At 43.4% G+C, this 27,743-nt stretch overlaps 1 protein-coding gene across 3 annotated transcripts; it reads left to right on the top strand.

Annotated features, from left to right (window-relative positions):
* Positions 1 to 861: 861 nt before the first annotated feature.
* cyld (cylindromatosis (turban tumor syndrome)) lies at positions 862 to 27,468 on the top strand. 3 transcript variants are annotated; one of them, XM_018749732.2, is made up of 18 exons: positions 966 to 987; positions 1,194 to 1,256; positions 4,638 to 5,286; positions 6,944 to 7,231; positions 11,081 to 11,186; positions 11,747 to 11,848; positions 15,613 to 15,729; positions 17,740 to 18,125; positions 19,819 to 19,984; positions 20,374 to 20,515; positions 21,228 to 21,350; positions 21,610 to 21,701; positions 21,804 to 21,870; positions 23,313 to 23,445; positions 23,546 to 23,654; positions 24,104 to 24,222; positions 24,940 to 25,156; positions 25,948 to 27,468. In XM_018749732.2, exons 3-18 carry the CDS (start codon positions 4,795 to 4,797, stop codon positions 26,130 to 26,132), a joined length of 2,844 nt encoding a protein of 947 aa, XP_018605248.1. In that variant the 5' UTR covers positions 966 to 987; positions 1,194 to 1,256; positions 4,638 to 4,794; the 3' UTR covers positions 26,133 to 27,468. The 3 variants fall into 3 exon arrangements, with proteins under 3 accessions (XP_018605247.1, XP_018605249.1, XP_018605248.1); XM_018749731.2 differs by having other exon boundaries at positions 862 to 1,256; XM_018749733.2 differs by lacking the exon at positions 15,613 to 15,729 and having other exon boundaries at positions 866 to 1,256.
* Positions 27,469 to 27,743: the final 275 nt, after the last annotated feature.

Raw genomic sequence — 27,743 nt, 5'->3', positions numbered from 1 at the left:
ATCAGAAATAAGACACGTGAGAGCAGGAAGAGAGTGAGACGCATGAAAGAGGAAATGGGGTTGAAGTGGTTGCACAGTGAGGCGAAATCGAGAGCAGCTTTTAAGAGCAGGCCCTCAACACGGATAACGAGAAAGAAGACCTTGTCTTGTCATACATTTTGAGACTTAATATTTAACATGTCATATTACTAATCAAACATGTTGTTAAACATTGTATTTTTTATTCACTTAGTTAAAGCTACTATTCAAAGTTACTTTCATGGCTAACGTGGTGATTAGGTATATAAAAGAATATATTAAAAAATACAGAAAACAGAGCACTTTATTAACACTGCTGAGGTGTGACCATTTCCATCTTCCCCCATTTTCAATGTCAATGGCTTATCATTAAGGGGTGCGGTGGCGCAGTGGGTTGGACCACAGTCCTGCTCTCCGGTGGGTCTGGGGTTCGAGTCCCGCTTGGGGTGCCTTGCGGCGGACTGGCGTCCCGTCCTGGGTGTGTCCCCTCCCCCTCTGGCCTTACGCCCTGTGTTGCCGGGTAGGCTCCGGTTCCCCGTGACCCCGTAAGGGACAAGCGGTTCTGAAAATGTGTGTGTGTGTGTGTGTGTGGCTTATCATTAGCAGGGTGGCGGTGGTCCGGAGCCTATCCCGGACACACCGGGCAAGAGGCAAGGTGCACCCTAGACTGGACAGGCAGTCCATCACAGGGCAATCACACACACACACACACACACACACACACACACACACCGGGCAATTTAGAGAAAAACTGTCACAGCATTTTGGTTTCCTACCCACTATCATCGGTCCCGTCAATCACAAATTGACCACGCCCCCTTTGCCTATCAACCGAACTATCGGAAAACCCCCGGTAGGCGGGACTGAAGAAACTGATGCCTCGTTTGTCCAATAACCACCTTATATGACGGATGTACTGACCAATGAGATTAACGTACCAGACCCTCGTGGCCAGGTGTCGTTGGTTGAGTAGGTTCCTGTTATTACAATTTTAAATTTGGCAGAATATAGAGGTCTGTTATGGTTTTTCTTTTATACCCCGCGATTATCCTTTTGCAGTAGTAACACCACTGAACTGCGGAGCACAAACAAGAAGAGGGCAGACAGACGCCCGCTTAGCTACCTGCCTTCCCTGGCTATACGCTTGGTTGCAGTACTCTGTCTGTTTTTTGCAGCTACGGATGTAGCCGTGTTCGATGAAGCTTGAACAGCCAGGTGAAGAAGGCACTGAAGCTGAGGTAAGAACACGGGCGATTTATGTCTCTTCGTGTGTCAGCAGCGTGTGAGTAGGAGAGAGGTTGCTTTTTCGTGCCGTTAGCTTTAGCCAGCAGCCGCTGAGGAAAAATCTGCGTCGCCGGTCTTCTTGGTCTACACGACAGCGAAACGTCACGGTCGTGTCTGTTGGAAACGCCGGGCCATGGCATGTCGTGTCGGTACCGTGTACTGTACTTTTACTGTACGAGCTCGAGGCCCGAGACGAGAGCCGTGGTCCGTTTTCCCGGTGACGTCATTCTGATGGAACCGGAGGCGGCTCGAGACAGGCACAGCAGCGCTGCTGGCTCGCGCGAGGGCGGCAGGCGCGCGAACGCACGTGCGTCGTGTTCCGTCCGTCTGTACGTGCATCGCCTTCTCTAACGTGTAACTTCAGACTTGCTCCCTTCCAGCACGTATTTGCGTCCCACTGCTTATGTCTTTTAACCTAAAACTGCCGCGTATAAGTATTTACACACCTAGCAGCTCGTTGTTTTTGGCCTTTTTTTGCTTCTCTTTGCGTGGAGTGTTTTTTTTTTTTTTCTTTTTTTTTCTTTTTCCCCCCCCTTCTTCTCAGAGTTAGTTCAGCTGCAAACTGTCAGTTCCTCACCGGTGCAGTGCTGCTTCTGAGGAGTGGCTGTGCACTCGTGTGCAAGGGTCCATGAGCGGCCTCCCACCTGCTGCGTGGTAAACACGGAGCTGTTTATGTAAGACTGCCCCCCTGGAGCTGGCAGGGTGTGAGCTCTGTCTGCCACCACTGTGCCACTGACTGTGCTTTGTCAGGGTGTGGTGTTTGTTTTTGACATGTTCCTGCAGAACTGTAGGAGTGTGTACAGTTCTCAGGGCAAGCTGGTGCACTAGGGTGAAGACCACAGTGCGTGTGCATGTATGTTTATCTGGTTTTATCCAAAACAACTTGTAAGTTACAGTGACAAGCTCCCTACAGTTGTTTACCCACTTATACAGCCGGGTAATTTTTGCTGGAGCATTTCATGGTAAGTACCTTGTGCAAGGTACTACTACATCAGGAGGTGGGATTGTGAGTCTGAGATGAAAGGCAGCAGCTCTAACCACTAGGTTGCCCACTGGCTCACAGGTGCTCACTTTATGGATATTTGTATGCCAGCAAATGTTTACGAATTGCTGTGGGCTTACTCTAACAGTATTAAATTATTCTGGAGGCCCGAAAAAGCCTCCAAAATTGTGGGCGACTCCAAACGCCCCTCCCGCTGCCTCTTCAGCCTCCTGCGGTCTGGCAAGAGATACAGGAGCATACGAGCTGGCTCCACCAGACTGTGCAACAGCTTTCTCACTCAAGCTGTCAGGATCTTGAACTCTCTGTACCACCCATAACCACCTAATACATAACAGAATCCTGACCTGACCAACAGAATCAACCCCCTCTATCCAGAGGCACACCACCCACTTTAGTACAATCTGCAGAGACTGTCCTCAGGTCACTGACAGTCTGTGCTGAAACCTCACTTAAATCCGAAAATATAGCTGCTCTATTGTAGTGCATTCCACATCAACTTACTGTACATTATGTCACACCAACCCTCTTTTCCAAACAATTATTGCACAAAAACTCACTTTTTGCACTACCACTTTTGGCACATGATAATAAAGTTGACTTTGACTTATTTTGGTTAGTCATTATATTCCATTGTTCTTCCACTGCTGGGGGTACCTTCACCAGCCCAGAACTATGCCAGTTATAACTTATTAATTATAGTTTGTGGTTACCTACTGTGGACATAGTGTACTTACCAGGGCTACTTACTTTAGACAAAGGTTACTGGTAAGATCATAGTGGGCAGCATGCTGGGACTACTGGGTTTGGGTAACAGTTCAAATCTGGCCCCAGTACTCCAGAGTTTGCATGTTCTCCCCTTGTTCATCTGTGTTTTCTTTAATTGAAAAGTGAGTCTTGAATATAATTGCTATAGACACCTTTAAATACAGGCTTAAGCGCCACATGTTGAAATTGCTTATACACCTTTTTCTTTTTTGTTTTGTTTTATTCTGTTTTTCTTGGGTGGTGCAACTAGTGCCTCATGGCTCCTAACTTGGTCCCTATGGAGTTCTCATGCCTAAGTTTCTTCCCACAGTCTGCAATTGTGTTTCAAGTAAATTGGTAGCTGTAAATTTCTCATGGTGTATGACTGTAAGATTGCCTTGCAGTGGTCTGGTGTCGTGTCTAGGGTGCATACTTTCTCACACCTTTTGTTGCTGTGGATTGGCTCTGGACCACCAGCAGTCTGAATTGGCTCTTATTACTTAAAATGGATAATTTTTGTTATTGTTTTAGTTTATCAAAAGTGACTGACACATCATACTTTATGATTTATCTAATTTATTCAGTTAGCTGGCACTTTTCTCTAAAGCAACTTACATGTTTAGCTATTTACAATTATTTACCCATTACACAGTTGAGTAATTTTGCTGGAGCAATTGTAGGGTAAGTACTTTGCTGAAAGGTGGTACAGCTGGAGGGGGGATTCAAACCTGTGACCTTTCTGTCCAAAGACAGCAACTCTAACTACTAGTCTGCCAGCTGCCCCTTGAAGCTTTTTACAGTAATCTCTGAACCAGACTCACAGTTTAGTGCTCTTCCTAGTGAACGCAGGGTGTAAGGTTGGTGCACCAAGGACAAAGTTGCGGCTCTTTGAGAGACGCAGACAGAAACACACGAAGGACAGAGTGAGTTGAAGAGTGTGCAGTAAGTGAGAGGATACTGGAAATATGCAAGAATAAATGTAGTGAGCTGGGCTTGGGGTTTCACACATCAGGACCTACCCTGGTTAGTTTGACCTCTTCATGAGTACCACAGCCGGCTGCCTCACAGTACTTTTGCTCATGTATCTGGGTCTCTGTCCTTTCATCTTTTTTCTCTCTGTTGGAATATGTTTCCTTGTGCAAACCTGTAATTGTGTCCAACTTTAATCACCCTTGTTAGAAGTCTTTGTATAAAACCTGTACTTTAGGCTGCCTAAAAAAGATTCAGGGGGATAATTAGTTCGGCCTTCAATGCAGCTGTCAGAATGCTCTTATGTTTAAATCTGAGCCGACCTTTCTCATTTTTATTAAAGGTATGAACACCAAACATGGTCAGCAGGTTGAGCAATAGAAATTTTAGTGCTTGCAGAATAGCATTCTTTCAGTAGGCGCTTTCACTAAACTGTTTTAATTACTAGACTTTTGTTTCCATATACCATATAACCAGGAGCTGCATGCTTCTTTCATAATACTGTTTAATTATTTTGTTTGTATGATTAATTTCTGATTTCAGAATGGTGGAATTTAATCTGCTTAACTTTCCATATGTGTAATAACTCAACCCTGAAGATTCTCTTCTTTATGGGCAGGTCCACATGGGCGTGGAGTCGAGTTGAAATGATGCAACTGTCCTACAGAGAGGACATATGGGACCTACATGCTGGGATCCCATGACCCACCCATCTACCATCACTTGCCTGGTTGCTGTAACCCTGCATTCCTCACTGCTATGAGGCTGTGGCAGCTATGAGCTCTGCCCTGTGGAGCCAGGAGAAGCCGAGTGGGGGCTTCCGGGAGGACTCGCGCTATTACATGGTGATGAAGGAATGCATGGTGGAGAAGCCCCCACAGAAGACCCTGAAGGTGCTTCGCGGAAGCATTGGCCAAGCCTGCCTAGAGCGCAACAGTTTGGGCCGCCCCTTGCCACCCAGTAAGGGCAAGAAAAGCCTGCGCATCTTAGACCAGGCCAATGTTGTGTTGGGCCTGGATGAGAAGGACGTGCTGGAGCTGGATGAGAAGCTGGCTGAGTTGCTCTTTCCCGTCAACAACTGTGAGGAGCGCTATGGGCTTTTGTGCAACAAACCGCGTCTGGAGCGTGCCCGCGCCATCGACTGTGGCTCCAAGGTGCAGGTGCAGCTGCGCTCGGGTGACGAGCCACTACCTGGGGTGGTGCGTTTCAAAGGGCCGCTCATCCCCGAGAGGGCGCTCTCTGGGGTGTGGTTTGGAGTGGAGCTGCTGGTGAGTCCCTCCAGCATGTTGGCATTGCATCAGAAATTGCTCTTCTTAGACTGTATTGAAAATGTTCTGCAGCAGTTTTGAATGAAAGGTCTTTCATTTCTTTTCCAATTACAGCACTCTAAGAAACACTGAAAAAATTTTCTTGTAGAGTCAGGGTTTAGATGTGTCCCTCGTTTGTTGGAATGCTTACTTCATGAGCACAAGTCTTGATATGAAGTGGTTGCTTTATGTCTTTGTTGCACTGACAGCATTAGCTCAGCACTGATGACATCTGTAATGACTTGTGGACTAAGGACTTCCAGTGCATTTCACTCCTACACTTTGGTTGTGTTGCTCACTGTTCATGTTTGAATTATATTTCACTGAAAGTAGTGATTGGTGTAACGATGTCGTCTTTCAGTTCTGTGTGGGAAGTTTCCAACTCTGTGATGTTGCAGAGCTCAGATGCCAAAGAATGCTGGTATTTGGAACATTCTGGACCTGTCCAGTCTTCCTCTGCTTCTGGCATATCTCTTCCTAGCATACATTGCCATGTTTATGTGTATTTCTCACTTGAGTGAGTCAGTATGTGTGGGATTGTGGGCATGCTGGTTGTGGGCGTGTGTGTGTGTGGGTGGTGGTAACATTATGTTGGCTTTAACAGAATTTGGGTGTGGTTGTGGATGTTTTTGTAGAGGTGAAAATGTCTTGATTGGAAATTAATTTTTCAAGTGCGCCAGTTTCTCTTGCTGGTGGTAAAAAAAAAAAATGTCAACTGAAACTATATATATTTTTTTTCCTCATAAGGCTTTCTGAGATCGTCACATGCTTTACATTTACTTTACATATTAAACGCCCATAAATCACAATTAAACACATCCTGGTAGTTAGGCATCTGAGGTGGAACTTTCTTCCATCATCACCCTGCCTGTGAACTTGACATTCTCCTAAACTTCAGCGAAGTACAACATGAGTACTTGTACCTTTAGTTAACCCTTTGTGTTCCTCAGCTGGACAGATTTTAAAATGGAATTGGGCTGTTTTCTCTCAATCTGTCTTGTCTTTTGTTGCAGTCATTAGGATAAGGAACATTTTTACTACCCAACAAGCTAGTTTTCTGTAATAAACAGCAACATAGAGAGCCTTTAGTTGGTTTCATGTTTTACATTTCAGTTGCTGTCAGTATCAGTATGGTTGTGGTGAAAATAAAAATTTTTCAAACTAAGCATTCAATGGTTTTTTTTTTTAAACAGAAACCAAACTGAAGCTTGAAACATTTGCTTTAAAAACTAAAACTGATTAAATGACTGATTTTTTTCCTTTTCCATCACCACCTTTACATCATTATATTTCAACATGTTTCATAATGTGCTTTTCTGAAAGGAGACAAAAGCTAACCAGAGCAAGATAACATCTTTGCAGCAACTGTGTTAGCAGCATTTCTTAATCCTAATTGATTAAAAGATCAGCAAACAGAAACCATTACGGTGCAGTATGGCAGCATAACCTGGGTGGAGAACCACTGTGGAAAAACAATTTATGAAACTAAAACCGATAGACACACTAAGTGTTATTAAAACTGGTTGTATCTGTGTTCAGTGCAACTGTTAGTATGGTCATAAGTGTGGGTGTAGTTATCAGTGTACCTAATTGTGTGACTTTACCTACCACTTCTCAGGAGCAGGGCCGGGGCCAGGGCTTCACAGATGGGTCCTACCAGGGCCAGCAGCTGTTCCGCTGTGAGGACGAATGTGGCGTGTTTGTGGCGCTGGACAAACTTGAGCTGTGGGAGGATGAAGAAGAGGTGCTGAGCGACCCTCCTGACCCACGGGATTGTGACTTGTCGCTGGAAATCAATTCACGTGTTGTGGTACAGACCAGGGATGGCCCAGAGTATGGAACCATCATCTTCTGCGACCTGTTGCCTGGCAACGAGAGCCTGGGCTACTACGTGGGAGTGGACATGGTGAGCAGATCCGGACTGTCTCCGGTCTAGAATCAGTATTGGCACATTCCTTGACTTTCTGTGTACAAAAAGGATGCACACTGATTGAACAGCAATAGAAATACAACATGAATAAAATTAAGCTGTTAAAAAATTCAGTTCTCTTGTATACATTTTTAGTATATTGTTTGCTCTTTAGCTAGAATACATAACATCAGGTTCATTCACAGCAGCGTTTTTTTTTTTTTCTCCTCCCTCTTTTTTCAAAAACACTATTAATCACTGTACAAGTGGAATAAGGCATTTGTCACTCTCAAGCAACAGGTAAATAATGCACTAGTATTAAGTCAATCATTTTCATTGTTACCACCTCACCACACCATTAAAAGGAACTGTCACAGCAGGTATCCGGTCCAGGCCAGTTTACAGATGCAGATTTAATCATCACATTAACGCCAGCGAAGGAAAACGCAGATTTTATATTAGACTTGTAGCTGTCAATTCTGATCAAGGTTGGGGTTTAAAAAAAAAAAAAAAAAAAAATGTACAGTTTTCTTTTGAGTTAAGTGCACAATGAGATGATATCAAGCTGCATTTAGTGATTTTTTTTTTTTTTTTTTTTTTTTTTTTTTTTTGCTTTTTATTTCAAATATGTAAAAACCTTTACATCCAAAAATAAACTTCAAGTTGCTTTCTGTGTGAATTTGGGAAGGATGTGTGAAATTTGATTTTGTTCTTAATTTTTCATTAATTTTCCTTTGTTTGCACGGAGTTGGCTTTGAATTTGCGTCGAGAGAGAATCTGTAACTGTTATGCAGTGTCTAGCAAGCAGCAGCGGGTAACCTGTTCTACAGATATTGAGGCTTCCCTCCTTTTACGAGGTTTCAGACTTATGAGCAAATGTATTTTGTACCCGCAAATTTGTATAATGAGCAATCTGCTCGTATTACTTCAGCAGATGGTGTAGTGGTTATAGCCCCCACCTTTTGGCTTTGAAGGACCTAAGTTTGAATCCTTCCTCGTGCTATAGTATCCATGAGCAGTGTGCTTACCCATATTTGCTCTGGTGAAAATTGCTCAGCTGTATAAATGGGTAAATGAGCGTAACCCTGTTCATCACGAGACAGTTGCACACCAAGGGCAATGCAGTGTTACCAGTTCACCTGAAGTTGTTTTTTGGGCTGTGAGAGGAAACTCTCAAGAATATGGAGAGAATGTGCAAATTCCACACAGTGTCAGAAGCTTTGAGGCACCAGTGTAACCTGCTGCACCACTCTGCTGTCCAGAAACAACAAAACGACACAGAAAGGGAAAGTAGTAGCAAAATAAATCAGACAGAAGAGGGAGGATACAGGTGTGTTATATATAAGCAATTTTGAACATGGATTTAAAGCTTTTCAGTGTAGTTAGGATATTCTGGACTTTTGGGTTTTGAATTAGTTGTCTGTGTTTAAAGGAAAAAGCAAGAATTTTGCATGTTTGGTTTAAAAAGGGAGATGTTTTGTGGCTCAAGAACACATAGTTTCCCATTTAGTTTGTTTTAGAGAATTCAGTTCCTGAGCATATACTTTCTTCAAGAAGAGGTGGTACTGCTGGTTAAGTGAAAATAATATGACAACGGTATCTTCTTAACTTGATTCTCATAAATAACACGCACACACAAACATTGTCAGAAACCGCTTGTCCTGAGCGGGGTCGTGGCGAGCCGGAGCCTAACCCGGCAACACAGGGCGCAGGGCTGGAGGGGGAGGGGACACACCCAGGATGGGATGCCAGTCCGCCGCAAGGCACCCCAAGCAAGACTCAAACCCCAGATCCCCCAGAGAGCAGGCACAGGCCAAACCTGCATTGTTTTACATAGTTTTACAAATTATGTAAAATAAGTTGTTTTCTTATGCTTCATAAACACAAAGTGTGTCACATTTTAAATGAAAAAGACAAACTGCATTATTTTGCAAGAATTTACTAGTAACCTTCTTTTAACTTGAGCTTTCGTAATGTTTGAAAGTGTTGTAGCTGGACACAATATATATAAAAGATATGGTCGTGTAAAGTGTAAGAAGAGTTTTATTTGTCATTCTGATTGTACATTTTGTACATTAGTTTTCCTGCTGTCTTTCAGAAATGTGAAAGTGGGGAAAAAACTTTTAAATGGGCCTGAACTACATTCCTTCATGATGGGCAGGAATTATCTTTAAGCAGCGTTCGAAATACCATGCGTATCTTTCTCATTGCAGTTTTTACATGTTCCCGCAAACCTAACCCCAAGTGAGACATTAACGTTTCATACTTTTAATTTTTTAATGAAATGTTTGGCATGTGCTTTTCCTCTGATACAGATGCTTACAATGAGAGACCTGTCATGTTAAATTGTCATGATAATCGTCAAAGTATGCACTGAAGTGACTTTGTACTTGTTAGTTCTTTGGGGTTTTAGGACCAGAGAGTAACCTTTGTAACCTTTAACCTTTGGCATAGTGGCACAGGGAGTAGTGCTACTGTCTCTCAGCGCCTGGGTGGTTTGAGAGGATGTGCGTTCGATCCCCGCTCACTCTGTGTGGAGTTTGCGTGTTCTGCATGTGTGCTGATAACACTACATAGAGTTTGTTAGAGGTCGCTTTGAAGCATAGCATCTGGTAAATGAATAAATGTAAATTCAAAATAGGAGTTTAAAGTATTCTGTGTTCTATTTTTCATTATTTAATGTAGTCAGTTTATTTTAGTATACCTGGTGATAATTTACATTGAAGGATTAACAATTGTGCAGGTCAGTAGTATATATTCACTGTATGTAGTTTTTTTTTTTTTTTTTTTTTTTTTTTTTTCCCCCCCCCCCCCCCTCTTTTTAAATTTATGGGATTTATGTGATTAGGTTTTTCTCCAAAGCAACTTGCACTGTTGGTCTGTTTGCAATGATTTATTCATTTATACAGCTGGTTAATTTTTAGTGTATCACTTCAGGATCTCAGTACTACAGCAAGAGATGGGATTGAAACCTGGATTCTTTGAGTGGAAGCTAGCACCTCTAACCACTACACCACCTACTGCCCCCCTACATAATTTATTTTCTCTTACTTTAATATTCACTGCTTATCTATAGACTTGTCTGGGGGGAAACTGTTTATAGTGAATCTTTTAATTGTTTGAATTCACTCGTTAGAATTAATTACAACTTGTCAGTGTGTGGCTTTCACTTATCCTTCAAGCCACTTAATGTCTGAGAAATTTTCTTGCCCAGGAAGCCTGCAGAGTAGATGTACTGTTACTCTGAACTGAAAATAGTTTAAGCAGACTGCTATGATTTATTTTTTTAAAGAAGCCACAAACAGGATGCCTATGTAAAGAGCGCAAACACAATTCACCAACATGGCTTTGAAATTATGTAAGGAAACACCTGAAAAATTTTTCCTTTTTAAATTGTCATACTTCCAAGATATTTACAAATTTGAACATGTTGAAATAAATTAATTTAACTGAGTAAATTCGTACAAAAGCGTTGTGGATCTGGCTGTGTTGTGCCCTGGGCCTACGGGGGGTGGCGTTACTGGGCCGGAAGGTGCGGAAGTTGTTTGACCAGGATCAAGGTTCCCGTCATCACTACTCTCCTCCTCCAGCCTCGATTGTGGAGTGATGTCATTGTGTGGATGGTCCGAACCCATAACCCTCCTCCTTTGGCCTGGTCTTAAGCCATTTGCCTTGGGTGCCGCCAGTACAGACGACCCCCTTGCTCTGCTACTGGAATGAAGTGCAGAATGGAAATTGACATCAGTGGGTGGAGTGGGCAGAGGTCAGCTGTGGAAATGACTTCAGTGTCGCATAAATGCAGGTTTTCGACGCTGAGTAACAAGGTGACGTCTTGCACTCTTCCAGGACAATCCCATCGGTGACTGGGACGGCTTTTTTGATGGCAAGCTGCTGTGTAATTTCGCCAGCATAGAACACACCCGTCTTGTCCCGATCTGCGACGTAATGCCAGGTACGGCCTGCTCTCGCCATCGATACTCTCATTGTTCAGACTGTTTTCTGTTTGGAACCCGAGCAGCACAAAGCCGTGTTTGTTGGGGGTTTCACTGGCAGTTGCAACAGAAGCGCTTTTGTTGTGTGGCTTGTTTTTGAAATTAGAGTAGAGAACGTGTCTTCGTTATTTTGTTTAATGTGATTGTTTATCAAGGTGTGTGTTGCTTTTCCACTAATTTACGACTGTGATGATGCACAGCTGTAAATTTGTTTTTAATTTGTTTATAACCCTTTGTTCCTTCTGTGTGTTATCACAGCTTCTGAAGAGGTTTTAACTACATGACTGTGGCTGCTGATAAAGTAGTGGAAATAATGTTTATTCCACATGTCACTCAGTCGCATTTTTTTTTCGGTCCTTTGTTGAGACCTTGCAGTTAGTTGAAGTATTTAAGTGTAATATTGTCTGTTTTTGGCATCTGTTGTGTTTTACAGACCATTAGACTGTCTGGCTGAATCTGCCTCTCGGAGTTTGAGTACTTTTGATATTCAGTCTCTCTCCCCCCCCCCTCCCTTTTTCAGAATTCTCAATGCAGGACCCCCGGCATCAGAAACCGAACTTTGCGTCCAGAGGAAGTGGCAGTGATAAGCCCTTGTCCTCACAGAACAAACCAAAGAACAAAGGTACTGGTTTTGCTGTCAGATATCACTTATACTACATGACAAATAGCATGTTTATTTTAATAGTTATGTTACACACAGAGGAATAACATGGTAACTATATGACTGTACAACTATAATATGTCTGGTTTTTGTTTATCTCTTCAAAACACATGATGCACCATGGGTGTTTTGTCAACATTGCTTTTCATCATAGGACCCAAGGAGTTATATTTTTGTCGGAGCAGCAACCCCTTTGTGTTTCTTCCTCGTAGCTGAGATAGTGGTCTTAGGTGCTTCATTGTTAGGGAAACAAGTAAGAGGTTGTACAGCAGAACCTCAGATGGTATGGAGTGGGGAAAAAAATGTCAGCAGACATACTTTAAGTATTCTTTCTGATTTTATGCAAGGAAGTAGCTTTCCAAAGTCGTCTTATTAACGTAAAAGCCTAAGAAATCTTTGCTGCTGGGCGCTGAACTTGTTTTTCCAAATGAGAGTATGGATGAATCGAGCTTTTGAGGTCAGGTGCAGGTAATATTTATTACATTCATAAAGCAACAGGGTTTCATACTTGGAACAACTGTGAAGTACTGATTTATTGGCTGAACATCTCATTTGTGCTCTTACTGAATCTGTCGTGCTTTGGTCCACTTACCTGCACTGCAGTGGGCAGAGATGACCCATAACAATGACTTAACAATGACTATGTTACACACATACACAAATGTAATTGTGTGCTGCCATGATAATGTAGATGTGTGTCACAGGTACATGTATTTCAGCTTTTTGTTTATAAATGCAACTCTCTTTGCAGCTCTTGATAGTAGAAGATAGAAAAAAATCCAGATAAAGGCCATTTTTTAGTGACATCTAGTGGTGGATTTGGCTTGAATCTGTGGAATATTAGCCCGAATCCAGGGAATTACATTTAAGTTAGCAGTTGCTTTTCTCCAAAGCAACGTATAATGTGTAGTATTTAGCTAACACCTTTGTCTAAGGTGACTTACAGTGGCAAATACACTGTTATAATCTCCCTACAGTCATTTGCCCATCTATACACCAGAGCGTGCACACTATGCGCAGTTTAGAGCAACAAATTTTCCTGAATTTAGAATGAAAATCAGTAGAATGAAAGCCTGCAGCACTGGGTTCTTGTTAGATAAAAAGGAAAAAGAAATGTTTTATTCTAGGAGTGATACATCCCTGTCCTCAAGTCCAACAACCACCTGGTAAGATGTTTTACTGTCCAAAGGATTATGGCGGTATAGTCTCTAGGAAGAGAGCAAAGGAGAGCAAAGCCCCTTCAGTTGTGAAACCAATGCCCTGCTGATGCATTAGTGAGGAATGTGTTGAGGATATACAGAAACCCGGCTGTATCTGTCCAGGGAGAAGCTTGTTCCGTCACAGGGTATCTTTCAGCTGCCTGAACAGAAAGATTCTTGCTTGTAGATCCTTGCTATAGATCACCCTTAGCGGATGGTAGTCTCTCCTTTCATATTCTTTACCTCTCTCCATCTCACCCTTGTTCCTCCCCCTGTGCTTTAGTGTTTGTTGTCTGATGGACTTCAGTCCCCTGTATGGCCCCAAGGAACCGAGTTACAGTTTTAAAACCCCAAGTAAGGCTTCAAACTGAAAAACTAATTTTAAAAGTGTTTGAAAAACATATTCCTTGAGTACACTGATCCTCAACAGTATTGGACTGTACCAGAACCCGAGATGCACTCAGTCCTTGTTATAACAACAGGTTTCTCCAGAGCAATTTGTGATGTTAAGCCACTTACAATTATTCTTACAGATTTATACAGCTGGTTAATTTTACTTGAGCAATTGACTTGAGTAAGTACCTTGCTTAAGGGTACTACAACTAGAGGTAGGATTTGAACCTTTGACCTTTTGTTCCAAAGGCATTGGCTCTAACCACAATGTCACCAGCTGTCCCAGTTGTCATTTGTAAAATTGGATTTTCAGTATGAGAGTTTGTGAAGCAATGTGGGGCAGCGTGTCTGGTCTTTGAAGTGACCAAGCTCAAGGAGACGATGAGTGCACTTCCACAAAGACCAAACAAAAGGCACGTCAGTACGTTGTATAAGAAAGGAGATGCCATGCTGGGTGAAAAAAAAAAAGGCAGCTGAAAAGCCTCAAACACACAGACAACCAGAATGTTCAAAGATCTTTAATCACTGTCAGTTCACCATAAAAAACACCACTAGCTTTCATCACCAAAAACCACTATGGTCAATGTGCAGTATATGCCATATGTGCCCTTTCACACCTGTGTTGATTTTGGACCATGTTAGTTAATGGTCACTTTTGTTGCATCTGGCAGTTCCCACACATGCATTGCTTACAGGTTTACAGCAAGTAAATATCAATATTTATTAGTTTGCAAATAAATACCTAAAGAATGCATTTTATTATGTGTATTACTGTGTGTTCCTTATTATATGACATCATGGACAAAAAAAAAGAGAAATTATTACACAATTTAAAAATCTTTGTCTTTTTCAATTCATTCTGAAACTTTGGTGCTTATTTTTAACGTAATGGGTTATCTCAACAAATTTGTACTAAAATAACTATACACTATATTGACATTTCCCAAGGAGACAAGGTATAAGATTGGCCTTGTCTCCCTGTTGTGTGGTTTTTGGTCACTAACCCTTGTTAACCAAGTAATAGTGGTATTCTTCTCATTCTCTCTCTTTTAATAAAAGGAGTTGGAAAATCCAAAATGCAAGAATAACATAACCTAGATAGTAATGAGCACAAAACCTGGAGCACTGAAATTATCTCATGAGTCATTTTGTACTTTCTTCCTGTGTCAAGATTAGTGGTGCTTTGAGAAAAGCCAAAGGTTGCTTTCGACCCACAATGTCTTAACAGCTGTTAAAGTGATGTTGGATTGGTCACATTATGGGAAGCTGTCTCGGGGGAGCCATCGACATTTGTTTGCTGTGGTCACACAGTGATCGAGGAGTATTAAGATCCATCGGAGATCTTCCCATATTCCAAAATTCCAAATACCTCCAGACACACTGCGATTTTAGGAGTACCCCAGTAAACTCCAGTACCTCAAATGGCTTCAGCAGTCACCCTGTCTAATCATTGTTGAGCCTTTAAGGGAAGTTTCGAAGCACTGAATGCAAAGCAGATGTGCACGGCCTTGTTTTCTCCAGTACCTGGAGGTTCTGCCTTTCTACAAATGGTTCCGTTGTCCTACGATGAACATTTCAGCACTTGTTTGATTCCAAGTAGAAACTGAAGCTCTTGTGAAGTCAAAGACTCGCACTTCGCCTTATTAGTCTCTTCTTATTCATGCATTGTTTGTTGTTTCTTGTATCTTTGGCTATTTCCAGTGTTTCTTCTGAGGATTTTTTTTTTCACTGTAGTTTAACATGCCAATTGAGTTATTGAAAGTAATTTTAATATAAATTAAATTATTTGTGAATCTCCCTGCTGGGATTAATAAAGTACCATCCTGCCCTCCTTTGTTTTTAAGATGACTCCTTTGTGCTGTGATGTACAGCACCAGGATTGTTACAGTACATTAGTACTTAGGAAACAGTACTACAGTTGAGACAGGATCTTCCTATGAACAAAAAAATAGACCCGTCATGACAAGGAGTATAGTGGAGGGTGGACTATTGCCAGCATTTGAATTTACACCCCAATGGACGAGTTTGCTGAGAGGGCCCTGCTGATGGATGTGATAAATGCGCACAAGTCTGGTTCACTCTCTTTCTCTCTGTCTTTCTCTCTCCCCCCTTCTGTGCTGAACCTGCTTACAGGATTGGGTCTGCAGAGTGGGAATAGAAGCAAGTCTGAGTTTTATTACACTTTAAATGGCAGCTCTGTCGATCACCCACCACAGGCCAAATCCAAAAGCACATGGTACATTGATGAAGGTAATGCCCTGGGTAGGAACTGAGAGGCTCGACCAGAAGGCAGCTTGATGGCAGAGCTTCACGTGGTTGCTGCTGTATAATTTAATATTGTTCTTGCCATTTCAAAAATTTCATTTTTAATCTTTTTTTTTTTTTTTTTTATAAAAAGTTTGGCTTATATTTGTCTTTTCAGACATTTAGGGTCAGTAGACTGGAGGCCAACCCGTAGTGCTGTTTTAATACTTTTAATTGATTGGACACCGAGGCTTGCCATCAAGACCGTCTCTGTTGAGCACTGTTGCGGTCAAAATGCGGCTTCCTGTGCATGAGTGCATGGCGCGATCCTTCTATAGATCAACGGAAAGCTTTTAGCAATGCACTCCAGACACTCTGCTTCCCTTGATGGTGTCATCTGAACGCTCCTTTGTCTGAGACCAGGTGGAGCGTGAGCGGACAGTCAGAGCCCAGGAGAACAGGACTGTCCTTTAACTCCATTCCTGCTTACGCCCCTCAAATACAGCAGTGTGTGACAGGAAGCTGGAGGGTACAGTTAATATTTTATGTTTTTAAACATGTTTGGAAGTGAAATGAATGCCATTTTTCCTGTGCTGTAGATTCGGTGCTCTGAAGCTCACCAAAGACCAGCACTGTTGAAGTGACACATCGACAGATTTCTGTTCACTCAAGGATATTTGCTGTTTTCCTAGATGTGCTTGCATGTAACAAGCTGCTTAGTTGACACTTTTTTGCTTTTTATCTTTGTCTGATTTTCTAAAGCAGTTGAGGCTGGCTGTAATTATTTGTAGATGTCCTAATACGCTATGCCTGAGATGGATTCCCCACCTTAAAAGCAGCAAAGAGATGTAGACCATCATAGACAATGACTGGAGCGTAATATATTATTCATTAATAGGCACATTAAATTCTGATGGATTTTACTTGTGTTGTTCTTTTAGTGCTACTTTCTCTAAATAGAGCAGAAAAGGCAGTTTATTGGAAAATTGTGTTGATGCATAAACAGTAATGGACACAAAATTGATCATGCTAAATCACTTCAGGATACCCCTGCATGATAGCTGTTGGGAATTTCTGTGCTTTACCAGTGTTTTATGCATATATTTAGTTATTTATTTGGCCTGTATCTTGGAAATCTATGATTGAAGTCTAGTTTTTAAGCAATATGTAAAATGAGAAAATTCTTTTAACGCAGCAGCAATTTGTTGGTTTAAGAGTGGTGTTACAAAGCTGATTTAGAAGTCTCTGTTGAAGAATTAGATGCTTTAAAGCAATTCTATATTAGAAAACAGTTTTAAAAAAGTTTGAACATATTTGAATTAAAAAAAAACATTTGCAAAAACCTGCTCATGCATTAAATGATACATTTCACGTTTTCATTGAACTTAAAAAAAAAATTCCAACATAAGTATACGGGCAATATCGGTATTAGGCTACGTGGGGCAGGCTGTGCGCGTTAGTAAAAGGCTTCAATACATGGCCAAACTAGAAAAGTGCTCTCTGCTAGGCTGCAGTTCTTATTTCAGTGAGCCATCTACTTACTCTGTGTTTGCCACGAGTCCTGTTTTGGTGCTTGGCCAGTTGCCCTTGGAGACTGGTAACGGTGTATGGTAACAGGGGGGTCTCCCATTGCCTGCGTGATCTTTGTGAGAGCAATCATCCGACGCTCACCCATCATCCTAGGTGGGTTCATTAAGTTTTGGTCATTTTGCTGTCTGTTGGGTTTCCTTCCTTCAAGATCGGCAAGGTAGTGGGCTATGTAGCAAAGGGCTGCACTGTTGATTTCAGCAAGTTGATTGACAGGGTACATTAATTGGTTTCACTGTTGATTTCAATCAGAAACCATAATTAAAGTCCTGTGGGGTTGCTCAGTACATTTTAGATGTTATGCATGTGTGCGTGCATGCATGCATGGAGTGGAATTTGATTTCTGTCTATGCATGCCTTCCTCATGGTGAATATGGTGTCACCTTGTGCTTTGTGTAATTGTAATTGGAGTTTTACTGTTCTCCTCAGTTGGGGAAGACCCTGCCAAATCCCTCACGGACACACCATCAGACTTCGGCCAGACGTCCCCGCCGACTCGGGCTACACCCACGGGTTCTCTGTCCAGTGACAACAAGTTCCATTCGCTGCCCTTCAGCCTGAGCAGGAAGGTCGGGCCCAACGGTGGCATGACCAGCAGCCCACCATCCCTGTTAGTGCAGTCCGTCATTGGAGACCAGCACGAGTCTGGCCCCCAACCCAGCCCCCAGCCTGTGCCCCCTGCGCCGCCTCGCAATCAGTATGGCCTGGAGGTGGGCTCTCTGGTGGAGGTAAAGGAGAGCCCACCCCTGTGTGGGGTCATTCGCTGGGTGGGCCAGCCCCCTGGACTGACAGAGCCACTGGCAGGGCTGGAGCTGGTGAGTGGCTCACTCAGATCATTGTACGCAACTTTACATTAATTTACAACAGTGCGTTTTACACCTAAACTGACCAGCACAAATAACACCCCAAGCAGTACAGAGGGACTGAAATGCACAGTTGTGTTTTCTACTTTGTGTTCATCCACTGCAACTAGTTACCGATTTAATCCCTGACTCACTGGGTTTGTATGGTCAAAAATATTTCACCCATATTTAGTGCAGCTGCAAACAAAAGTCTGGACATTCTGGCACTGAGTCCTTACACTGGAAGGATTAGTTTGTTACCAGAGTCTGGATAAGTTAATGTTTACATAATGCTGGCTTTTACAACACACACACAATGTCTACAACCGCTTGTCCCGAGCGGGGTTGTGGTGAACCAGAGCCTAACACGGCGACACAGGGTGCAGGGCTAGAGGGGGAGGGGCACACCCAGGACAGGATGCCAGTCCGCCGCAAAGCCCCCCAAGCAGGACTCAAACCCCAGACCTGCCAGACAGCAGGACCTGGTCAAACCCACTGTGCCACCACACCCCCCTGCTGGCTTTTATTTCAACTAAATTTGTACATCTTGTGTAACGCAGCATGTCACTGGGGTGAGCACTCAAATAATGACACAATTCACTATAATTTATATTAGTCACAGATTACTGCAATATAAATCATAAAGTACAGAATGAATCATCAGATAATTTCACTATATAAATATATTTGGTTGTTTTGCTTTGATTGGGGGGTGCGGTGGCGCAGTGGGTTGGACCACAGTCCTGCTGTCCGGTGGGTCTGGGGTTCAAGTCCCGCTTGGGGTGCCTTGTGATGGACTGGCGTCCCGTCCTGGGTGTGTTCCCTCCCCCTCCGGCCTTACGCCCCTGTGTTCCCGGGTAGGCTCCGGTTCCCCGTGACCCCGTGTGGGACAAGCGGTTCTGAAAATGTGTGTGTGTGTTTTGCTTTGAAGAGAAAATTCAAAAATTTGCCATGTTTAGTCTGTGATTACCATTCACACTATGTGATGCTTAGGCTTTGATTAAATTTACACTAAACAGTACTTGATTCTGTTTCATGTCAAACAATGAGGTGCAAATAGCATTTTATATAAATAGCATATAAATGAATTACATTTATTTAGCAGACACTTTTCTCAAAAGCGACTTCCAATGAACTCTATGTTGTGTTATCAGCCCACACACCTCATTGACCAAGGTGACTTACACTGCTACATACGGTACTTACAATGGATCACTCATCCATAGATCAGTGGAACACACACACACTCTCTCTCTGTCACTCACATGCTATGGGTGAACCTGAACAGCATGTCTTTGGACTGTGGGAGGAAACTAGAGCACCCAGAGGAAGCGCATGCAGACAGAGGGAGAACATGCAAACGCCACGCAGACTGAGCGGGGATCAAACCCATGTCCTCCAGCTCCACTCAGGTTCTGTGAGGCGGCAGCGCAACTCACTGTGCCATTGTGCCGACCAAATTAAAAGTCCTCCTCCCTTTCCGGTTGGCATGGTTGGGATTGATCAGTTCAGTACCAATAAATAATATGATCACAAAGCTATGACAAGAACACAAAACTGGACATCAGGGCAAGAACTGATCTTTCTGAACTTAACATGATGCTGTTAAGAATCTGTGGCCATGGTAGTGATGTGGACTATGCAGTTCCTGTTCTTGTATCCTCAGGAGGAGGAGTGTGTGGGCTGCACTGATGGCACCTTCAAGGGAACCCGTTATTTCACCTGCCCACCAAAGAAGGCACTCTTTGTCAAGCTGCGCTGCTGTCGTCCAGACTCGCGCTTCCCATCACTGCACCACGCCCCGAACCCCATTGAGCGATGCAACTCCATAGGTGAGGGCCAAGCGCACCGTGCCTACAGGAGGCTGCTAGTAACCGAGGAGCCCATGAAATTCGTCTCAGATGTTGTTTCACTACCACCTGCTGTTAAAAATGTTTAGGCAGTTTGTCTACATTTGCGTAGGTTTGTTCATTGATGTTTGCAGGTTTGTGTTTTTGGATTGTGTTATTTTTGCTTAATGAATCCTAGTTCTTGGAAAGAAAATGAACGCTCCAAAACTCGGAACTTCAGTGTACAAATAGATAGGGCTCTGAAGGGATTTCTGAAGGTTCCCAAGTACGTCTGTATGGCGCACTCTGACTGCTGCTGTCATGTCTATGTTGGGAGGTTTACTCTCTTTATCGCATTTGCTTTTAAACTCTTATTTCTTGTTTGTCCGAAGCGTTCGGGCCTTACCTGAGCGAGGTGGTACATGAAAACACTCCTCCACGTACAGAGAACGACGGACTCGACATCATGGTGGGCAAAAAGAAAGGCATTCAGGGACACTACAACTCCTGCTACCTGGACTCCACCCTCTTTTGGTGAGAACATGCTGAATTCACAACCTGAGAACAGGTTGGAGTGAAGCTATATGTGTTTCTGTAAAGCTGAATGAGCTTTCAACCCAAGTCTTTGGTGGAGCTCTGTGTGTGTGTTTGTTTTTGACCCATTTAAGCCCATAATGAATTGGCCGATGAATAAATTCCAAAGTTCTGATAGGGGTGTTTGTTCTGTGGGCCAAAAAAGTGGAATATTCAATGCAGAACAGATAGCTTTGAAATGAATCTTGGTAGCTGCAAACCACCGGGGGATACAGGGTGAAGGACTGAGGGATTCGCATGCATTGCTCATGCAGAAACTACATGGTGGCTCACTGGGTAGCACTGGTTCCTTGTAGGTGTTTCTGGAGTTTGCTTGATCTCCCATGGTTGTGTAGGTTTCAGGTATTATGGTTTCCTCCCATAGTCCAAAGATCTGTTTTGGTTGGGTTGGTGACTAACTTGTCCTTAGTGTGTGTATGTGCGTGTGTTACATTATCTGCTTTATATGTAGAACCGTAGGGAATTCAGCATTATCTAGCACTGTAAGTTACCTTGGCTGTCAAGTAAAAGCTAGTCAATAGTTCATGGCATAAATGTGAGCTTTATATGTGAGACCTCACATTAATATTTGTGAAAAGCACCTTTCAGTCTTAAAAACAGCACACAGGTGTTTTTGGCTGCATGGTAGCCATGTGTACCTCTCTGTTTGCAGTCTCTTCGCCTTCAGCTCAGTTTTGGACACAGTTCTGCTGCGTCCACGGGCGAAGACAGACGTGGAGTACTACAGAGAAACACAAGAGCTCCTGCGCACCGAGATTGTTAATCCGCTGCGCATGTGAGTTTCGCCGTACCGCCTCCTCAGAGTCCCCATGCCTTCCCATACAGGAAGAATCCACATGATGCCACACCCACTAATACCAAAGATTAACTACATTCAATATGATACACTCACTGGGATGCATTGTAGTGAGTTGGAGATATAACAGAGGTGGCGTTCAGTTTGTTTTAGTCCGTCCAGAGCTTTAGTGCATCTAAATGGTTGTCTCCAAACTTTAACGTTGGTCTGTCCATCCCGCACTGATCTTTTCCCTCAGACATGGGTATGTGTGTGCCACGAAAGTGATGAAGCTGAGAAGGATCCTGGAGAAGGTGGAGGCCGCGTCCGGCTTCACGTCTGAGGAGAAAGGTAGGCATGATGCTGTGGGGCATCAGCGGGCTGTATAAGATGTTGGCTGCTATTCTTCAGCATTTCTCAGCACCTTCTCTGTGTTTGTATCCTGGACTTCAGACCCCGAGGAGTTCCTTAACATCCTGTTCCACCACATTCTGAGGGTGGACCCCCTACTCAAACTGAGGTGAGCATCTCCATGTAATGACTGTGAACAGTGTAGCTTGTCAGAAAAAATGTTCTTCTCCAAGGCTTTTATCATGCAGTTCATTACAACATTTGCTGTAATTCTAAACTGTAGCACTTTTATACTTAGCTTATTTCATTGTTGATGAGCAGTAAATACTGCTGCAAAAGATATCATGGCTCCACACCAACATGAAACTCATCCCCGTTAGTCTTTCACTTATCTGATCCGAAATTAATACTACTTATTGCTAATTGTCTGGATTTTCATGTGTCCGATGGGCCACGTTCTGTGAAGCGCAATAAACTGGAACTGCTTTTGAAAACTGGGCCAGGCAGCTGTGTTAGAGAGATTGAGACACCCTGCATTGTAGGAAGTGTGTACCAATGCTCTGTTGTTCTAGCACTCTTTGGTCTTGCTTGCAGACTCATGTTTGCGTTTGCATGCTGTGTTTTGCACCATTGTGCTTTTATTTTTCTAATTATTAATTTATTTAAATGTGATATATAGCCATAGCCTGCCAAAAGACAGTCCAAAAACAGTGTGTTACAGTAAGTTTAATTAATGAAATCTTTTTTAAAAATTTATTTTGTATACATTAGATCTTTTTAAATTTTATTTTACATACATTAGTGCTCATACATTCATGCTTATCAGGGGCGGTTACCTCACCATTACCCTATAGACCCAAAAAAAAAAAAAAAATAGCACCTATAAATAACAAATGTTTAATTTATTTCTGCATTTATGACTTAGAACAAAAAAGTTAAAATATAGGGGAAACAAAAAAAAATATTCATAGTTCGAAATATGGAGTTAAAAAGACTCAAATATAGAATGGTGAGGAAGCTTTTTATATACAGCCCTGTCTGCTATTACAGCCACACATACAATTCAAAAAAGCTTCACAGATACGGGAGGGATCATGGAACACACACACACACACACGTTCTCAGAACCGCTTGTCCCATACGGGGTCGCGGGGAACCGGAACCTACCTGGCAACGCAGGGCCGGAGGGGGAGGGGACACACCCAGGACGGGACGCCAGTCCGTCGCAAGGCACTTGCGATCATGGAACAAACCATGGAAAATGTCAAACAGGAGACAAGTAAAAAAAAAAAAACCAGGAAAAAAGTAAAACAAAAATGTGAAGGTTGCACTCCTTTTTCCTTATGATATTAAGTATCATTTAAGGTGATTTTGGATTGAACTTGGAATGGGATTGGAGTGCATTGAAATTTTTCCATATTAAAAAATAATTGAATAAGTACAATGTCATCATCCAGTTTCCCAATATGTGGTTTGTTTTCAGGAGTGAATCATGACCAGTTAATGAGACGCGCGCTGTGTTGTGAACAGATTAAGAGTAAATTTATGTGAACATTCCCAGTCGGCCTCATGCATACATATCTAAAATGGTATCCACAATGGTTTGTGTAGATCTGCAGGACAAAAGGTCCAGGACTGTTACTTCTACCAGATCTTCATGGACAAAAAGGAGAAGGTGGGCGTCCCCACAAGCCAACAACTCCTGGAGTGGTCCTTCATCAATAGCGACCTCAAGTTTGCAGAGGTACTGAGGCCATGACCAGGGTCTCTACACAGACAATAATTCCCAGTTGCCCTCCCACACATGGGGAGTGTTTGTGAATCCTGCTCTCCTCTGTGCACAGGCTCCCTCCTGCCTTATCATCCAGATGCCTCGCTTTGGCAAGGACTTTAAGATGTTCAACAAGATCTTCCCATCCCTGGAGCTGGACATCACCGACTTACTGGAAGACAGTGAGTGCAGGAGGAGGCGGCACAGATCAGTGCACGGGAGTCTGTCTGAGTTCGAGGAGTGGGACACAGTCGCGCAGTTGGTCAAAGGGCACTAGCAGGCACGTTGTACACAACAGAGGTGTCCACATTTGGACTCTTCATAGCTGATCAGGGGCTGAGCTTGGCTGTCCAGTTGGTTTTTTTGTGTCCTTAGCGGGACATATTTACTGTATATTTTGACAGGTCCGTGGTGGAACTTGACACATTCAGTAAGCTCTCACTCACTGATGGGGCTGCCAACAGTTTAAATCACACTTGAAAACTAGCTGTCACTCTGTCCTGCATGTCCCTTATGTTCAGGGACAGTAGCCCACAGGGTCACACTGGCGTAGGTTTATGTGTGTGAGATTGGTATGCATATGCACAGAACTTCTTGATACAGCGCGTGTCTGTGTGTCTTTGCTCCTCAGCTCCTAGAGAGTGTCGTATCTGTGGGGGACTGGCCTTCTTTGAGTGTCGCGAGTGCTATGAGGACAGTGACATTACGGCCGGGAAGATCAAGCAGTTCTGCGAGACGTGCAACACGCAGGTACGACTGGTAGCATGCTTGTTCTCTGAACCACGCTAAACACACATGCGGTGTCACTCCTCTCCACTTGGGGGAGACTGCTTACAAGGGATGCAGCTGTTTCTGTTCATCCCAAAGGCTGATTGCCAAAGTTACCATTTATGTATAATTTGCCTGTTTCTGTGACAAACCATAAATGATATGGTATGCTATTAATACATTTCTAAATGTAGGTATTTTTACGTTTGTTTATTCACTTAGCAGACGCTTTTCTCCAAAGCGACTTACAATCATGGATACTATGTAGTGTTACTAGCCCACACACCTTATTCACCAAGGTGACTTACACTGCGTCACTTACCCATACATCAGCGAAACACACACTCTCTCTCTGTGTCACTCACACACTATGAGGGAACCTGAACAGCATGTCTTTGAACTGTGGGAGGAAACCGGAGCACCCGGAGGAAACCCACACAGATACGGGGAGAACATGCAGACTCCACACAGACTGAGCAGGGATCGAACCCAAATTCTCTAGCACCACCCAGGCGCTGTGAGACAGCAGCACTACTCGCTGTTCCACTGTGCCGCCCATACCGCGTTCTTTTTATTTTCATACACACTCACAGACTGGAAGGAAGTTGCTTCTAAAATTCTTAAATTAACTGTGTGGATACAAACAACAGGATATCCCTTTAAGGTGTTTCAGCTGTGTATGCGTGTGTGTGCGTGCAGGTCCACCTCCATCCTCGGAGGAAGGCCCATAAGCACGGCAAACTGTCGGTACCACGAGAGCTGCAGGAAGGTATATGGAGGCAGGGCACTTTTCCCCGACAGCGCATGCAGCTGTTTGCAGTGCTGTGCATCGAGACCAGTCATTACGTGGCCTTCGTCAAGTACGGTGCGGCCGAGTCCGCCTGGCTCTTCTTTGACAGCATGGCAGACCGAGACGGTAAAATTTACGGAAATGCTGTCACTTTGCACGTGCTTCTGTCCACTGTTTCAAATGACCAGATGTCCATTTCACTTCTTGCCTCCATTGCTCAATGTACAGAACATATAAAAATGATAAAACACAAAATAATTTTTTTAACACTTACCTGAGTATGTATCAGTACTTCAGATGATCCTTAATTCATTGCGGACAGAATAAACAATTTAATGAGCTTGAGCTACCACCGAAAATATACAGGAAAAAGGTCAGTTCGTTGTGAAATCTGGGTACAATCAAAGACATGAATTTTATTGCATTCAGTGTTAATCTTTTTTTTTCTTCCTTTTTTATTTTTTCTGTTAGAATTATTTACTGTTCTTATTGAACCCACTACCACAGTCAATAGGAAACTTCTCTTTTTGTGGGGTGTGCTCTATCCATTTCTTTCTGTACTGAAGATGGTATTTAAAACTTTGTGCTGGCAAGAAAAAAGTATCTCATTTTTCTCTCTTCACTTTCTGAACAAACATTTGGAACTTCATTACCGATGTTAGATAATGTTTAATATTAAATGTTAATTGAGCTTTACATTTTTCTGTTTTTAGTGCCCTTTAGGTCATTTGGGAAATGAACATTTTTGATGGGGGGACTCCAAATAATGTGACAAGGGGTGAATGCTCCATTTAAGTGATTCTGTGCGGTACTTTTATGGATATTTTCACAAGTTTAATTTAACAAGAATGTGTGAACAGACATGAGTTGCAAGATTTTTGTCCTGATTGTGTGTTTCCTGTACTGCCGTTCCTCAGGTGGTCAGAATGGCTTCAACATTCCCCAGGTGTCGCCGTGCCCCGAGGTGGGCGCCTACCTGAAGATGACCCCCGAGGAGCTGCATGCACTTGACCCCAAGAGCATTCAGGGCTTCGCACGGCGACTGCTGTGCGATGCCTACATGTGCATGTACCAGAGCCCCACCATGAGCCTGTACAAGTAGGCGGGCAGGCGGAAAGGAAAGGTAGCAAAGGGGTGCGAGTCGCTGCTTGTGCTGTGTCTCCATGCAGCTCAGAGAGGAGGAGGTGGTGGGGGCAGACAGCCCTAATGCACTGTGCATTCGTCCATGTGTTGTGAACTCGCGTCTCTCCCAGTGCTGAAGGGGACAGTGTTGTGTAGGTTCTCCCTGCCAGCCCTGCGCTGGCACCCCCTGGCCCCTGATGCCCAGAGCAGCACGCAGCCCCATCATTTACCTCCTCAAACCCCCTGGCCTACAGAAGAGAGCCAGGGGGCAGGGGGATGGGGGCGTTTCAAGTGTTTAGAAAAGTCTGCTTGTAAATAGTCCTTCAGCCATAACATTATTGTGTAATTGACACCAAAAAACTATAAATTTAATTTTTCTTTCAATTTTTTTTTAATTTTTTTTTTTTATTTTTATTTTTAAGGAATCACAAATAGGCTAGACTGTTCTGCAGCTCTTCCTGTGACAGTTTGAAGCCCATAATCCCACGACCGCCTTTTATAAAACCTTGCATGAACTCTTACTTGGCCTAAGGCTAATGAACGAAAAATGTCCAGTACGTTTGTAAGGCTGCTTTTGGAGAAGCCATGTAGTGTCTTCAGTGTCAGCCTCAGCAGGACATGGAAATCAGAGCGAATCCAAATTTCAGCCCTACACATTCAAACCGAATGAGTCATGTTACCATTTAACAAACCTTTAGCTTTTATTTTGCAGGTCTGTCTTTGCTAAAATGCTAAAGTATTTCTGCTAAGTATTAATGGCAGGATAATTAAGGGTAGCAGCATTTCACCTGAGTACAGCATTGCTTTAAAGTAAGAGAGTGCAGCCTTTACTGTCTCCTCTGGACCATGCTGTAGTCCTGGCTGTGTCTCCTCATTCTTTTGCTCAGACCATACCCTGGATGTTGTCGGGGCGAACAAGGTCACTCCTCTTAAAGACAGACTCTGGTGGTATGTGCTGTACACATACTGAGGTAGAAGGTCCTGAAGGTGGTGTGTGTATAAAGATGTGTGCGTGCTGAGTACAGGTAAGCAGCCCCCTTGCTCCTGCCCCTCGCTTTCCGCCCTGGGTTGCTTCTCCAGGGGATACCGCTGTGGTTGCTAACTCTCGTAGCGCCAAGTGCATTGCTCATGGACTCGGTGGATTCGAAACTGGATGCACTCTGTGGTAGCCTTAAAGCTTCTGAACCAGAACCAAGGAACGACTTGTACAGCTGCAAGAACAAGACAAGCTGGACGCTCAATGTTAATTACTACGCCTTTCAGTGCTGTTCCTCTCTATGTTAATTATATAAAGACAATGTTAACTAAATTAAAACAAACCCTATTTTGAAAGAGTGCCCGTGTTTGCATTGTGTTGTTCTGTGCTGTGTTGTCTGGGGCGGGACCAGTGGTTTTGTTTGTAACCATGGGGACTGACCGTACCTGTGTGAAAGACAGGGGCTCGGTGTGTCTGTTTACCGGGTCAGAGCGCAGTGAGGGATACATGTCTTCCTTGAGCCCAAAATGCAACCCAGGCTGCAGTTTCCTTGCTCCCACCTTTGGAACAGTGGATGTGTCATGTGGAGGTTCACATGAACCGAGTCACTGATTA

Source organism: Scleropages formosus, chromosome 5 (assembly GCF_900964775.1).
Source record: "Scleropages formosus chromosome 5, fSclFor1.1, whole genome shotgun sequence".
NCBI lineage: Eukaryota > Metazoa > Chordata > Actinopteri > Osteoglossiformes > Osteoglossidae > Scleropages > Scleropages formosus.
This window is presented reverse-complemented; position numbering and strand designations above follow the sequence as displayed.